Here is a 14,119-nt window from a genome sequence, read left to right as displayed (position 1 = left end):
ACTTTTTAAACGAACAACGGCTCTTACTACCAGGTCGATTAGCACCCAAAAGCACTTTGTTGTTATCCAGGTTCAATGAACTGTTGTCTGCTACTTGTTTACTATTAGTAGAGGGTGGTGTGTGCATCGTATATAAAACAGCTTGCGACTCAGTCAATAAAGGTTCTTGCGTTCCCGTAGTCAAACATGGGGCATTAACAACCATACCATTCTCCTTGAACAAATTAATGAGTTTGTTGGTCAATTCAATGTACTGCAACATGAAGTGCTCCATAACGCTAGTCTATCAATGCCAGCTCAAAACCAGAAGGACTGTCGGCAAATGAAAAAGCTGAAGCACATCAATCAGGCAACGGACACTAGTAAATTCAAACCGAAACAGCTGTCCGGAATCAGTGAGCTTTAATGGAACAGCGTCAATGGAATACAGCACCAAAACACTAAAACAAATAAACAAAGCAGCTAAAAACAAGAATTGTAGAAAGCTAGTGTAAAGCTAGTAAAAACAGTCGCTACTGAAAGCGTAAATTGTAGTTACAACACCAACAGAAAACGTAGCGCTTTCACCCGGTAGTTAAGTCGGGCATCATCCGAGTAAACCACCGTGATGCTCTTCGGTTACTAAAATAATTTCCCTTACTACACACACCCTCTCAATTATCACCCTCTCAATTATCCAATCACAATAGTTGCAAACAGAATTGAAGACAGCTATTATACATTATTGTGTTTTATGTATTTTACATATTTAAAGTACAATTTATGTATTGGAATGTTTTATTTGAGACGCTTTTATATAGCGGCTGAGTTGATGTATACTGTTTACATTGTCTTCAATTCCGTTTGCAACTACTGTGATTGGATAATTGAGAGGGTGTGTGTAGTAAGGGAAATTATTTTAGTAACACTAGCTTTCTACAATTCTTGTTTTAGCTGGTTTATTTGTTTTAGTGTTTTGGTGCTGTATTCCATTGACACTGTTTCATTAAAGCTCGCTGATCCCGGACAGCTGTTTCGGTTTGAATTTACTAGTTTCTGTTGCCTGATTGATGTGCTTGAGCTTTTTCATTTGTAGACAGTCTTTCTGGTTTTGAGCTGGCATTGAAAGACTGGCATTATGGAGCACCTCATGTTGCAGTATGTTGAATTGACCAACAAATGCATTAATTTGTTCAAGGAGAATGGTATGGTTGTTAATGCCCCATGCTTGACTACGGGAACGCAAGAACCTTTATTGACAGAGTTGCAAGCTCTTTTATATACGATGCACACACCGCCCTCTACTAGTGGTAAACAAGTAGCAGACAACAGTTCATTGAACCTGGATAACAACAAAGTGCTTTTGGGTGCTAATCGACCTGGTAAGTAAGGAGCCGTTGTTTGCCTAAAAAGTTTGACACTTTACTTTTCCCTCCAGCTATGGATTGGAAGCCTGATTCAAGACAGCTAGTTGAGTTAGGTACTATTAAAGCTCAACTGGGTAGTTTTGAATCCAAACTCAAATGATTTAAATCCTTACAAATATCCTCTAAGCTCATCAAAGGAAATATCTTGACAGCCCCTTCAAAATTAAGCTGTTTCTTCTGTACCTTACTTCAAGGTCCAGTACACTACATTGCAATTTGATTACATCCGAGTGATGCCTCCAGGTGCATCTGCAGTTACCCCCTACTGCTCCTCTAGGCGTCAAATATTACTTGTTCATACTTGCATTAATAATTCGAAAACCACGCTACATACAAGGTGTCAGAATATTTTATCTTGAAGCATACGTGATGGCAAACACAATTGTACTGATATTTGACCTCTGTCAATGAGTATTTATTAGAATTGAAAGATGATAACTTCATTTTTAAAGGCTTAGGCCACACCCACTAGGGGTTAAAGGTACACACACAAAAGACTTGTACTGGAGGGAATGAGTTGCTGTACCTTTATTTATTTATTTGGTCCTTTGGCCTGAATGGCTATCAACTAGTAACTGTGTTTGTCTTCCCAAACAACAGGCTTTTCACCTGGAATAGGCTGCCAAACTGGCAACACAGTTGGTGGAAAAATTATTCATCTTGGGCAGTGGTCATGGAAGCACCCTGACCAAATATCACACTCACAATTTCAGGGTGTAAAGACTGGGTAGAGATGGGTGAAGGCTGCCAGCCTAGCCAAATAGAATTTGATACATAATTCTGGCATTTGTAAATATAATTGTAAAATACAGGTTTGTGTCTTAAATGTAAAGAAATGCTGTTTCAACAATGTGGCAACATTGCCATCTGCTGTAAGGAAAACTAAGTCAAGCATTTCAAATCTTTCTTTTGAAATTAAAATTATTTCATCACTGTCTTTGATCTTTTACAATTCGACTCCAGTCTGGCTAGAGGAAGACTTCCTGCATATTGTTTTAAGGCTAAAATTAATGACCAGAATTTACATGTGGAATGTCCCTTATTGCTCTAAGTGTAAAATAATGTAAATGCAGTTTCTGTGTGGCCTGGGAACCAGGAAGGTGTAAAAGAGGATTTAATGTTTAGCAGAACTGCAGTTTCAATTTCAACAGTGAGAACCAGAGATTATTGAGCATTTTTGTCTGATATCCAACCTAAAGTACTGCCTGTTGTCTTAAGTAAGTTATCTTAGAAGTGTGTTTTCTTGTAGAAATGTAAAGATTAGACTAAGTGTTTTTCTGTTATGTCAGAACTGTACTACTGAATTATTTTAAGTTTCTGTGTGATCTCTGAACTCTTGAATAGCACCGTGGTGTAGTAGTATTGTCTTGTGGTTTTAATTATTTATTACTACATATTTTAAAACCTTTTAACTGTGGCTGGTTTGTGTACAGATACATTAAGCTCTAGAGTACATTGTGTATTTATAGAGTTTATTGTACAAAGCCACTCTAATAAGCCTTGAATGATTAGTCACACTTACCAGTTGGATAATAATACTGCACAGTAATAATTAGACACCCTTTTAAGGGCCTTTGTGTAGCTGATAATTATTAGCTGGTGGTGACAGTAATTACTACCTTATAGTCTGGGTAAAGGGGCACAGCTGGAGAATCTGTGTCAGCCTTTCCCAGGAGTGTCTGTGAAGTTGTATAAATACTTATCTCAAAGTGTGTGTGTCAGCTACTTGGGCAGGGACACGAAGCACTGGTTGGACAGAGAGGGTACTGGAGGTTAGCATGCCAGCTAGGCTGAGATCTGGACCCTATAGTTGGGATGGAGGGGAGTCTTATTGGGTACCTGGGGAGCAAGGGAGCAACCAGCCCCAGACTGACTGTGATCTCGGTGTGCACTTAAGGGAAAGTGTACTTTACTATGTGTGTTTGTTATCCTTTCCTCTTATATGAAACACCTTCTCTGGTGTTAGTGGTGAGGACTGAGGCTCCTTGATTGTTGGGCCAGGGCACGGGCGTCACACAGGGATTTTTAAATACCCTAGAATTCCAAGAGTGGTGGGTTTGCATTGATATAAGCACATACTCATTGTACTCCTGCCCATGACATGGCAACATCAACCCTTATCCACAGTGAGCATTCCCATGATGTGTCGACATCAACTCTTCTCCTTTGTGTGCATATGTACCTACAGGACACCAGTGCTGTTGCTCTCCAGCCTCTACTAGGGAGCAGAATGGGCAGTGAACATCAATGCCCTCTTCTTGAAGTAGACAAACTGGCCACTGGCTGCTTCAGCCTACCCTCAAGTCAGCCCCCAGCATTCAAAGTCACCCGTTGCTGTACAGTCACTAGCACTTTGCCATGGTGCAAACAGACCAACTTAAGGATGCTGTAATTTGCTGAAAAGCTTTATCTGTGGCTTCAAGTTTATGCTGTAAAATCTGCATGTGATTTTATTTCCAGTACACCTAGCAGATGTTTGTGCAAGACTGCACTAAAGGGTTTCAAAGTTTCCTTGTGATCTTGTGGGTAATATTTTTATCTAATGAATTTATCTACATGCTGACCAACTCTAAGAGTGAATAGGCCTCTTCTGTCCAGATGACATCTCAACAAAGTTAATTGAGTAATCTGAAATTTCAGGCTGGGAAGAGTTAAAACTTTTGTCAGAGAATCTTGAAGAAATATAGACTTTTCTTCTATTCTTCCATTGCTTTTCAGGACTATATCATTATAACAGCCCCCGGATCTATACTCAGCTGCTTAAAGTTCCTTAAAATCTGATGCAGTTTTCAATTTCTATACTGCACTACAAATATCTCTTGACACAAGGAAAGTATAATTTTTCTCTGTGTTATCAGAATCATGAGTATCAATGTGTACAGAAAAGACTTTAGGGCTATGGAAAATGTGCCTGGGGTTCACAAACTACATGGTTTTCAAGAAGGCAGCCAAAAAGAATCTCTCGTTCATCCCAAAATTCTAACAGTTAACCACCTAAACACATCCTGCATCATGGACTGCTGTAGACCAGCTTCAGAACACTTTCATGGCAAGGCAGTATATAGAGTAAACTAGGATGAAGTATAAATCTTGTACTTTAAGATTATATGAACTTATTTTGGAAAGCTGTGGATGCCATCCATATGCTTTTGCAAAGACTACAAATAAAAACTACTGTGAGACTATTTAAACAACATTTTCAAAACAAATAGCCAGTAAACACAATTATTTTATTCTGGCTTATAAATATTTTGCAGTCTGCACATGGATCTCAACTACAGTGTTAAATGGTGTGTGTGTGTGTGTGTGTGTGTGTGTGTGTGTGTGTGTGTGTGTGTGTGTGTGTGTGTGTGTGAGAGAGAGAGAGAGAGAAAGTGTGTCACTCACTCATGCGCAGATAACCCACTTAATCCCGAAGCTACAGCCAATCTCAGCACTCAGTTCAGTGCGTGCAAGGCAGTTAAAATACTACTGAAGACTGCATTGACCTATCACATGATACACACGCACACAAACAGATGGCATGCACACCTATTAGCAATTTGGTGAATCGCCAATTTACCTAAAGCATGCCTTTGGGATGTGTAAAGAAACAGAAAGCACCTAGTGAAAACCCACAAAAACAAAATGAAAATATGCACATTTCACAAAGACAGTATTCAAGCAGAGAACCAAACTGGAGGACCAACTGTTGAAAGACAGCAATGATAACTGCTACAGCAGTATGCTGCTGATGTCTGGATGGAGAAAAAAAACCCCAACACATTAGAGGTTGCCTAATTTGCTACATTAAAAGTGAGTTCCAGAATCATGTGCAAGACCTCACAATTCTGAAACTCACTTTTAAAAAGGCAAATACTTCTATTCTTGTTTTTTCACAAAATCACAACCTAGCAATGTCAGACACACTTATATGCCCCTCAGTCACACTGAAAATATGTTGCTCATTGTGAATGAATGCAGCACATTGCAGGAAATGTTCAAATGAAATCCAAAGTAGTTCTAGCGACAGTATGATGCATCCCAAATGCTGTGATAAACTAGATTTAATAAGCAGCTTTTCAGACCAAAAAACATAAGCCGGTTGAGAAATATCTGTGTGACTGCAGTAACCTGGTAACACAAATAAATGACAATTGTCTTAATAAATAAATAAATAAACACACTAACTTAAATCCTACCTCTTGATAAGAAACGCTGGGTGGCAAGTAAGAGCTGAGTTGAAATTTTAACTTTCAACTCCTCTTCCGGGATTTTGAATAGTGAAAATTCTTCTTTCTTGCGTTCAAGTGGGGTATCTGTAACAGCAGGTTTTTTCTTCACTTTACTTTCAACTTCAAAGACAAAAACAAAAGAAAAAAAAAGAAAGGAAAAATTAAATCTTTCAAATCTACAGCTAGGAAGTCTGTTTTATCACTTAGTCATGTTATCTTGTATCAAATTTGCAAGGATGGGTGCAGGTGGTATTCCAACCTAGCAGTTCTACATACCTCTTGGCTCAGTTTGCCTACCAACTCACAGATCTCTTAACTGCGTCTACCAAAAAGGGCAGATTAGCCCCCAACATAAATAGTCTACAGCAGAACACAAACCAAAGTCTGGAGAACTGGCAGGGGTGACTAGTTTCAGCTTGCAAAAAAAATTGCAGAAAAATACTACACTACATTTTAGTGATGTAAAACAGCCAAATTAAAGCAGGACACCAATGCCCCACTAAAACTTGCATATGTGTACATGTGTAGTTGGGGATGTAACCTAATCCACAAAAACAGTCTTTTTCACTTAGATTTTTAAATAAAGGAGGAATTGAAATACTACATGTCTTGGCTCCTCATTCACTTTTGACTGTGTCATTCTTATCAATGTTCTAGAAGACAGCACCTTGAAGACTGATCATGAAACAGGTACAGTACAAACACAATTTCTGCTAATGTAATCAAAAATGTAAAGCCTAGATATGGTTAATGAAAAACACTGTCAAATGATTTACCATATGTGTCTGACTCATCCAGGACTTCTGCTCTGATTATCTCTTGAATGACATCCTCAAGGGTGACTAAACCTAGGACCTCATAAAATGGATCACCTTCACCTTCATTGTTTACTCTCTGCACAATGGCCAGATGAGATTTACCTGGGAAAAGACGTGTTACAAAAACATAAAAAAGATAATTTAAATTATGCACTCATGAAGAGAATCAGACTTACATCAACTAATCTCTACATAATGCATTCATAAACAAAATGAGCTTTACAACATCAAATGTGTATGATCTTTTTTTGTTGTTTTTTTTTTTATGTGGACGTACTATATGACCATGGGTCTGAGAATGATTTACAATGACATATAACAAAAGAAAAATACTTCCTATTAAGTCTACTTGAACATGCAGATAATCTTCAAGGTGATATATCACTTCTCTTCTTTTCAACAGAATCACACTCCTGCCATCAGATTCAAGGTTTAAGGAACAATATCTTTATCTACAATCAAGCCAACTGCGTATTCCTTTCTCTGTGTTGCTCCCTGTAAGTTCTTTTGCAGGAAAGTGGTGCTTGTGCTACTGTCCTCAGTTGACAATTACTACTTCAAGAGTCTCAGAGTTGCATTTGATACAATGTGTGGTCTTGACTGTCTATGATCTCACTGAATATCTGAATGAGAACTACTGTGTAAAACGTTCACCAGTGTATGCGTCTCACAGCTTACATTGCTACACAGGAAACCAGATGTTATGGGTGCTTGCCATAGTATTCATGCTATAAGAATTTGCTCCTGCTGCAAAGACTGTAAAGAGGTATACTGACACTGGCTTTGACATTAGTTAAAGAGGCAGGGGAGGAGGTGGCAGCAGACCCAGAGGTAGCACCAGGGACCCTGATAAGTAGAAGACTCCCACTAAAGTTCTCAAAGGCTAAGATGAGTTCCATTCAACTCAACGCTTTATTACAGTGCTTTAGTTCCCTTTATCCTTCTGAGTCTCTCTCTTCTCAATTCTCATAATCTTTTGAGACAGAAGGCAATTTTCACAGATAATGGATCACTGCCAGATGGACTTGTTCAACTGGCTAGGCATTAGCAAATCAGTAAGACCACTGGATATGGGAGGTCTGTTGCTGATTTAGAGGCTCTTATGAAGAACAATGAAGGGACATGTCCTGCAGCCACAATATATTCTCACAGATCAGCACTGTGCCATATCTTAATCAAGTGTTCTGGCTACGTGACAAGGGTAGAATCTTTATAAAAGCAGACCTCTTGTGCTGTGAAAATATCCTTTTGATAACAGCAGCTTCAAAACAGGTCCTGGAATGAAAAACCAAATTTCATCTGTAGTAATCAGCAATAAGACTGACACATATACACATATTCACCACTCTGGCAATGAGGAACAAAAGTCAGAGAAAGAGCTACTGCTGCAGCAGAACCTCCTTTAACTACCTGTTCAAGGGTTTTTTCATACTTACTGCAGCAAACAGTATCTTTTCAAAGCTGTTGCATTAGCTAGACATATGGCTGAAATCTGGGGACCATCGGTGTGGGATGGGGAGCCACAGAATCTACACTATCCTCCTCGTACAGGTCCTCTACTGGTGATTCAATTGTGTAGCTTCTTTGAAGGAGGAGGGGAGTCAGGTAAGGAAGAAATCTGTTTGAAGGAGGACCCGAGAGCACTAAATGCAGAAGGGCAGCATTATCAGTAGTAGATGGCATGAAAACTATGGCAAATCCCAATATCGGTGATACCATAACAGCTGATATCAGACAAAGATACTGATACTGACAGCATCAACATGACAGTGGCAGCATCACTTCCTGACCCATGATATAATCCCAATTTCCTTATCACTGGCACCCCTATACAGAATAGCCTTATGCCAAGCACTATTACAGCTGGGGATTGGCTCAAAAAGCTGATGCACACTGTAGAGGGACCTGTGACATTATTAGAGCAGGGAGTATAGACGCCTGATAAAGTGATGTCACCAAAGGCATCAATGCCAAAGTCGAAGCAAGCAAACCTCCTTAGCCTGCCAATCAATTCACTTCTTGCAAATAAGGTGGCTGGTGAGGCAAGTAAGTCTTCTCATATACTGTACATTCCTCCCTTCACGTAAAGTGAATCACTCAGCTCATTTGGGGCTAAATGAAAATATATGTAACAGCGTGCATCAACCTTTGTATTAGTAGTATGTTTCTTGCTTTCATATAATGCATACCACTCATGTAGATTGCAAAGAATATTTTACTTGCAACCAGACTCTCAGTTTTTACATGACAAATTCTGTCCTGTTTTCAACGAAATCAGGCAACATAAACAGCCAGTCATCTCCTTTGTAAATGAGATTCAAGTAGGGAGCATACAGGTTCTGCTATAACATCATTCCTCAACAAAAAAGATCCAATGGCATGTAAACCATACTCATTGGGAATAACTGTAAATAGACTGGTGATATCCATAGTTAAAAGTAGAAGATCATCAAATTTGGTGAGGTGATTAGTTTGTGTATAAAAGTCCCTCAGGAAGCTGCCTGTCTTTCAGTACTGTACATGATAATGGTAGAAATTTCTTCAATTCACTTTCAACATAGATAGAAAGAGGTTCTGTTATCCACTCTCTACCAGAGACAATAGGTCTCAGCGGTGGATCATGTAGGTTTTTGTGAATTTTGGGCAGGCCACTTATGCTGGGAAACATAGGGTTCGGAGTGTCAAAAAAATCATACTGCTCCTAGGTAATATGTCTTTCCATTAATAAATCATAGAAAAAGCTACGGAAACTATCAATCCTGACACTGACATCTCTCTTACTCAGTTTTTTATATGTAAGTTGATCTTCCATCATATTTGACATTTTGTTCCTGTACCATTCCGCATCCATCACTACTATGCAGCCTCCTTTACCTGCTGGTTTGATAATCAAATTATCCATTTGTTGCAACGGTCTTAATGCTTCATTTTCTTTCGCTGTTATGTTGTAAAAAAGAGCCTTTTCCTCTATTAGTACTTCTCATTTTAAATACCTCATCCTCACATAGTACTCCTCATTTTAAATACCTCATCCTCACATAGTCTTAAAAATAGATCCATTAATGGAGGGTTAGGAATGGTGAAAGTACTTCATTTCTTGAGTGGATATAATTCATGTGAGTTGCTCTGTCTGAAAATACATTTAAGTGATATATTTCTACAAAAGAGTCTAATGTCCGTCATGAATTCATTCAAGTCCAATGGTAAAGCTGGTATGAAGCTCAAACCCATGATTTGAATGAGACTCCACTCCATCTAGTAGTCAACATCTCACAGACTGAGTTGAGCATTGAAGCAATCAGTCTACTGAACAGAGGTTTGAGCAGAACCTGTATGCTCCCTACTTGAACTAGTTATAGAAAATAACATTTCTGTATATGGGATGTTTACTTTCTACAAATATGGGGTGTGGCAATGGACACCCCATGTGCTAACAGTTACTCCAACCTGGTACTAGCTGAATGGGAGCACAAAGAAATCTTTACAGAAAACTGCCTATGGAGAAAACATATAGTGCATTATAGATGCTTTGTTGATGACATTTTTATCCTCTGGAGGCAAAAAGGAAGAGCTGAATAGTTTTATTGAATATATTAACAGAAGTACCAACTTCTTAGAATTTAAGGCTATTTGCTCTAATGAAGAGATTGATTTTTTGGATGTAAAGATTCATCTACATCATGGAGAAGGCATAAGCACAGGAATCCATAGAAAAGCTACTTGGATGAACCATTATTTACATACGCAAAGTATGCATCCAGGACATATTTTTAACAATATATATGAAAATCAGATCCTGAGAGCCTCTAGACTATGCACCAATGATGACGAATATATGGATGAACAACGCAAGATACATATGCACTTGAAAGAAAGAGCTTATAAGGATAGGAATCTTCCACTTAAACAGTCACCAGGAAATAAGAAAAGGCAAAGGTCGTCCATATTATTCCAACAGGACCACCTCGTTACAACAGGGCAATGGAGATACTATCAGTCAGCCACAGCAATTGAAATGTCTGTTAACATATAGCTCTGATCACAAGCAAGTGTGTGAAGTAATCAAGAAATTTTGGTCTAGCTTAACAATGGATGAAAAAATCAAGAATGTGATAGGTGATCAACCAAGATCACCTAAGAAAAATTTAAAAAGACTTTTGTGTAACAAAGATGGATTCATACACAACCGAATATGTTCAGACAGGAAAAACACTTTTAAGTGCTAAAGGTGCAAAGCCTGTGCCTACATTGATAGCTCTAACACATTCTTTCTCCCTCATTTGAGCAAACAATACGCGTTCAATGTGTATGCTGATTGCATTACAGCCCATATTATATACCTAGCTACTTGCTGTTCATGTAATGTTTTTTATATTGGAAAGACAAACCAAGGGCTGAAAGATCGTATCCTACGACATATGAGGGACATAAGACAAAAGGATCTGAACAATGCACTTGCTGCACATGTTGTTAGTAACCCTTCTCATTGGTTTTTATTTAAAGTCATTGAAGTGGTTGCTCAAACCGCTAGGGGAGGAGATGTCCTCAATCGTACTGAGTTACGTGAAATAAATTGAATTACTAACATGAGAGCAAATCGTCTGCCAGGTCTCAATACTGTGGTTCCCTTAAAACCTATACTTAAGGCCAAAAGAAACACCATCGGCCATAAATAATAGCTCAAAAGAACAGAGAGAGAATAAGAGATGATTATACTTAATCTTTGTCCATGACAACTATATCCCTGTATTCTATAGAGATGGAATTACCCTCGAGTAAAATCATGCAGGGAAGATTTGTATGCTTCTCTACGATCTGGTGGCTAATAAGCAAGTGGAAGCAGGAAACGAGCCTTGTATTAAAATATTGACATGCCTCGTTTTTCACCCTGCTTGTTCAAAGTGAGCTAATTGACATTACAAGGAGGCTTGCCCCTCTCACAAGATATGATCTGTCAACTGTTTCTGCAGTCAGAGTTTATGTGACTGGTGGAATGAGTGCTTGTATATATCAAAGCAATAAGTGATTGGCTAGTTAACTGATGTCAACCACAAATCGGAAAAATGCTCCGTCCTAATGCATGATCATATCTGCATGGAATTTGAAGTGGCATGACAGGCAGTAAGCGAATGCTTGTCCTTTTTGTAAAGGTGATGACTGGTTCTCGTTCGTGTCCTGGACTTGTTGGAAAACCAGACATAATTTGTCTTGGCATGTCTGGCAGCTTAAGGAAGCACATTGATTTTGTAAATAGAACCTACGTGACTGGCGGAATGAGTGTTTGCATCCATCTAACTAATGTGTGATTGGCCAGCAATTGGTATGAATCACAAATCGGAAAACTAATTTTTTTGCAGGATTATATTTGCACCGAATTAGAAGAGCTATGATAGGTGGAAAGAGAACGTTTGCCCATTTACAAAGGAGATGACTGGCTGTCTATGTTGCCTGATTTCATTGAAAACAGGACAGAATTTGTCATGTTAAAACTGAAAGCCTGGTTGCAAGTAAAATATTCTTTGCAATCTACATGTGCGGTATGCATTATATGAAAGCAAGAAACATACTACTAATAAAAAGGTTGATGCACGCTGTTACATACATTTTCATTTAGCCCCAAATGAGCTGAGTGATTCACTTTACGTGAAGGGAGGAATGTATAGTATATGAGAAGACTTACTTGCCTCGCCAGACACCTTATTTGCAAGAAGTAAATTGATTGGCAGGCTAAGGAGGTTTGCCGCCTTACAAAAAATTGGATTGGTTCACTAGTATGTAAATTAGAAAGGATGGGACTGGTAGAATGAACGCTCATGCTATTCTATGAATTTGCAATTGGTTAGTAGTAGCGATAAATTATGCATTGTAAGACCACCCTGTCTCAATGCAGGATTGCATTTGCATTATTATGAAGAGACATGATAGGTTGAAAGAGAAAGTTTGCTCTTTTGCTAGGAAATGACTGGTCTCTTTTTGTGACATTTGATTCGATGGAACTTACAACTGAATTTATCAGACTAAAGTTGTTAACACGCATGATTGGTTAGATGCAAATAGCTCTTTGGAAGTTTGAAACCTATTGGTTGTACATCTTTTTAAAAGTAAGAGTAACAGTCCTAGTTTTACGATCTGAAGAAGGCATATTGCCGAAAGCGCTTATCTGACTGCAAAGGACTGAGTTTTATTATTTTACCGCTGTTCTCTTTTTTCTGTTAAATAAATCATCGCTGATTTTATTTATATTTCTCTGGAATTTTGCTGTGATGGATTATCGGAGGTCTCACCATTTTTGAACTCTGGGCAAGACTGCAATCCAAACTGTAGCTTGCTACAGATCCCCCACCATGCCCCAAGATTCACCTTCCTCATTTCTTGATGCACTGGAAAATATTAGGGTACAACCCAACACCCTAATAACGGGGGATTTCAACTACCCTACCATTAACTGGGAAAACTACTCATGTACCAACTCCTTTGCTCAACATTTTCTGGAATTCGTAAATTCCAATGCCTTGGATCAACTTATCCACACCCCCACCAGGGGCAGCAATATCCTAAACCTGGTCATTACCAACATGGGCGACCAGAGGTCAATTCCTCGTTGGTCAGATCAGACCACAAGCTAATCACCCTAGACATCCACATCCCGCCCCCACCCCCCATTAGGGAAACCACTGCAAAAAAATTTCTCCAAAGCTAACTTCACGACATCCATGCAGATGGACAACAGAGGTACGACTGTTGAATGCAACAGAAATGCACTTTATAAGCACTTACACAATTACATGGATCGTGCTATCCCCAACAGAACCAAGATGCTATCCTCCAAAAAAAGGAAGCCAATCTGGTGGTCCCCTGCCATAAACAAACTCTACAACAGAAGAAACTGTTGCAAAAAAAAAAAAAAAAAAAAAAAAAAAAAAGGAGTAAAATCCCATGATTGACGGAACTCCCTGGTCAGCCTCAGTAAGAAGCTGAGATCCCTCATAAAATCCTCCAAAGCTAGTTACGAAAACAAAATCACCACTGATTCTAAAGACAACCAAAAAGCACTCTATAGCTATGACAAGAATCTCAATGGTAACACTCAGATCTGCTCTGAGCTAAAGCACAATGGCACTAAATATACAGAACCGACTGATATTGCCAACATCCTGGCAGATAGGTTCAGTGCTAACTTTACTCCCCCCACCCAACTTTACCCCCCCCCCCCACCCCATAAAGGGCCAATCTCTATACCGGAAGAATGCAAAGTTTCTGTAATCATGGCTGCACAGGTAAAAACCACACTCTCCAAAGCCAAGAACACAGCATTCATGGGACCTGACAACATCCCAGGCTGCGTTCTACACAAACTACAGAACGAACTGGCACCCCACCTAAGTACCATGTTCAATCATAGCCTTACCTCAGGCTTTGTGCCCACTGAATGGTGCACAGTGACTGTTCTCCCACTCCACAAAGGGGAGCCACCACAGACCCCAGGAACTACCGCCCCATTAGCCCGAGCATGGACTGCAAGGCCATGGAACGTATCATCATGGAACTTATAAACAATGACATTGGTAATCTCCAAACTCTGGACCCCACCCAGTTCGGGTTTGTAAAAGGCAGATCATGTCTCCTAAACCTGATTGCAGTCTCCAAAGCCACAGACAAGGGTAAGGTGGTTCACACAGCC

General features: G+C 39.3%; 1 protein-coding gene across 2 annotated transcripts in view; it reads right to left on the bottom strand.

The window, feature by feature from the left end:
* The window catches only part of LOC122812101 (metal transporter CNNM3-like), a 575,621-nt gene that overhangs the window by 278,853 nt on the left and 282,649 nt on the right, over positions 1-14,119 (bottom strand). For both annotated transcript variants that reach the window (XM_044084380.1, XM_044084382.1), the window contains exons 2-3: positions 6,397-6,540; positions 5,588-5,740 (exon numbers count right to left, since the gene is read on the bottom strand). In XM_044084380.1, coding sequence (XP_043940315.1) covers positions 5,588-5,740; positions 6,397-6,540 — 297 coding nt within the window. The remainder of the gene's footprint in view (positions 1-5,587; positions 5,741-6,396; positions 6,541-14,119) is intronic.

Source organism: Protopterus annectens, chromosome 9.part0, assembly GCF_019279795.1.
Source record: "Protopterus annectens isolate FY-2018-M chromosome 9.part0, PAN1.0, whole genome shotgun sequence".
NCBI lineage: Eukaryota > Metazoa > Chordata > Ceratodontiformes > Protopteridae > Protopterus > Protopterus annectens.
Note: the sequence above shows the minus strand (reverse complement) of the source record. Positions and strands in the feature narration are given on the sequence as shown.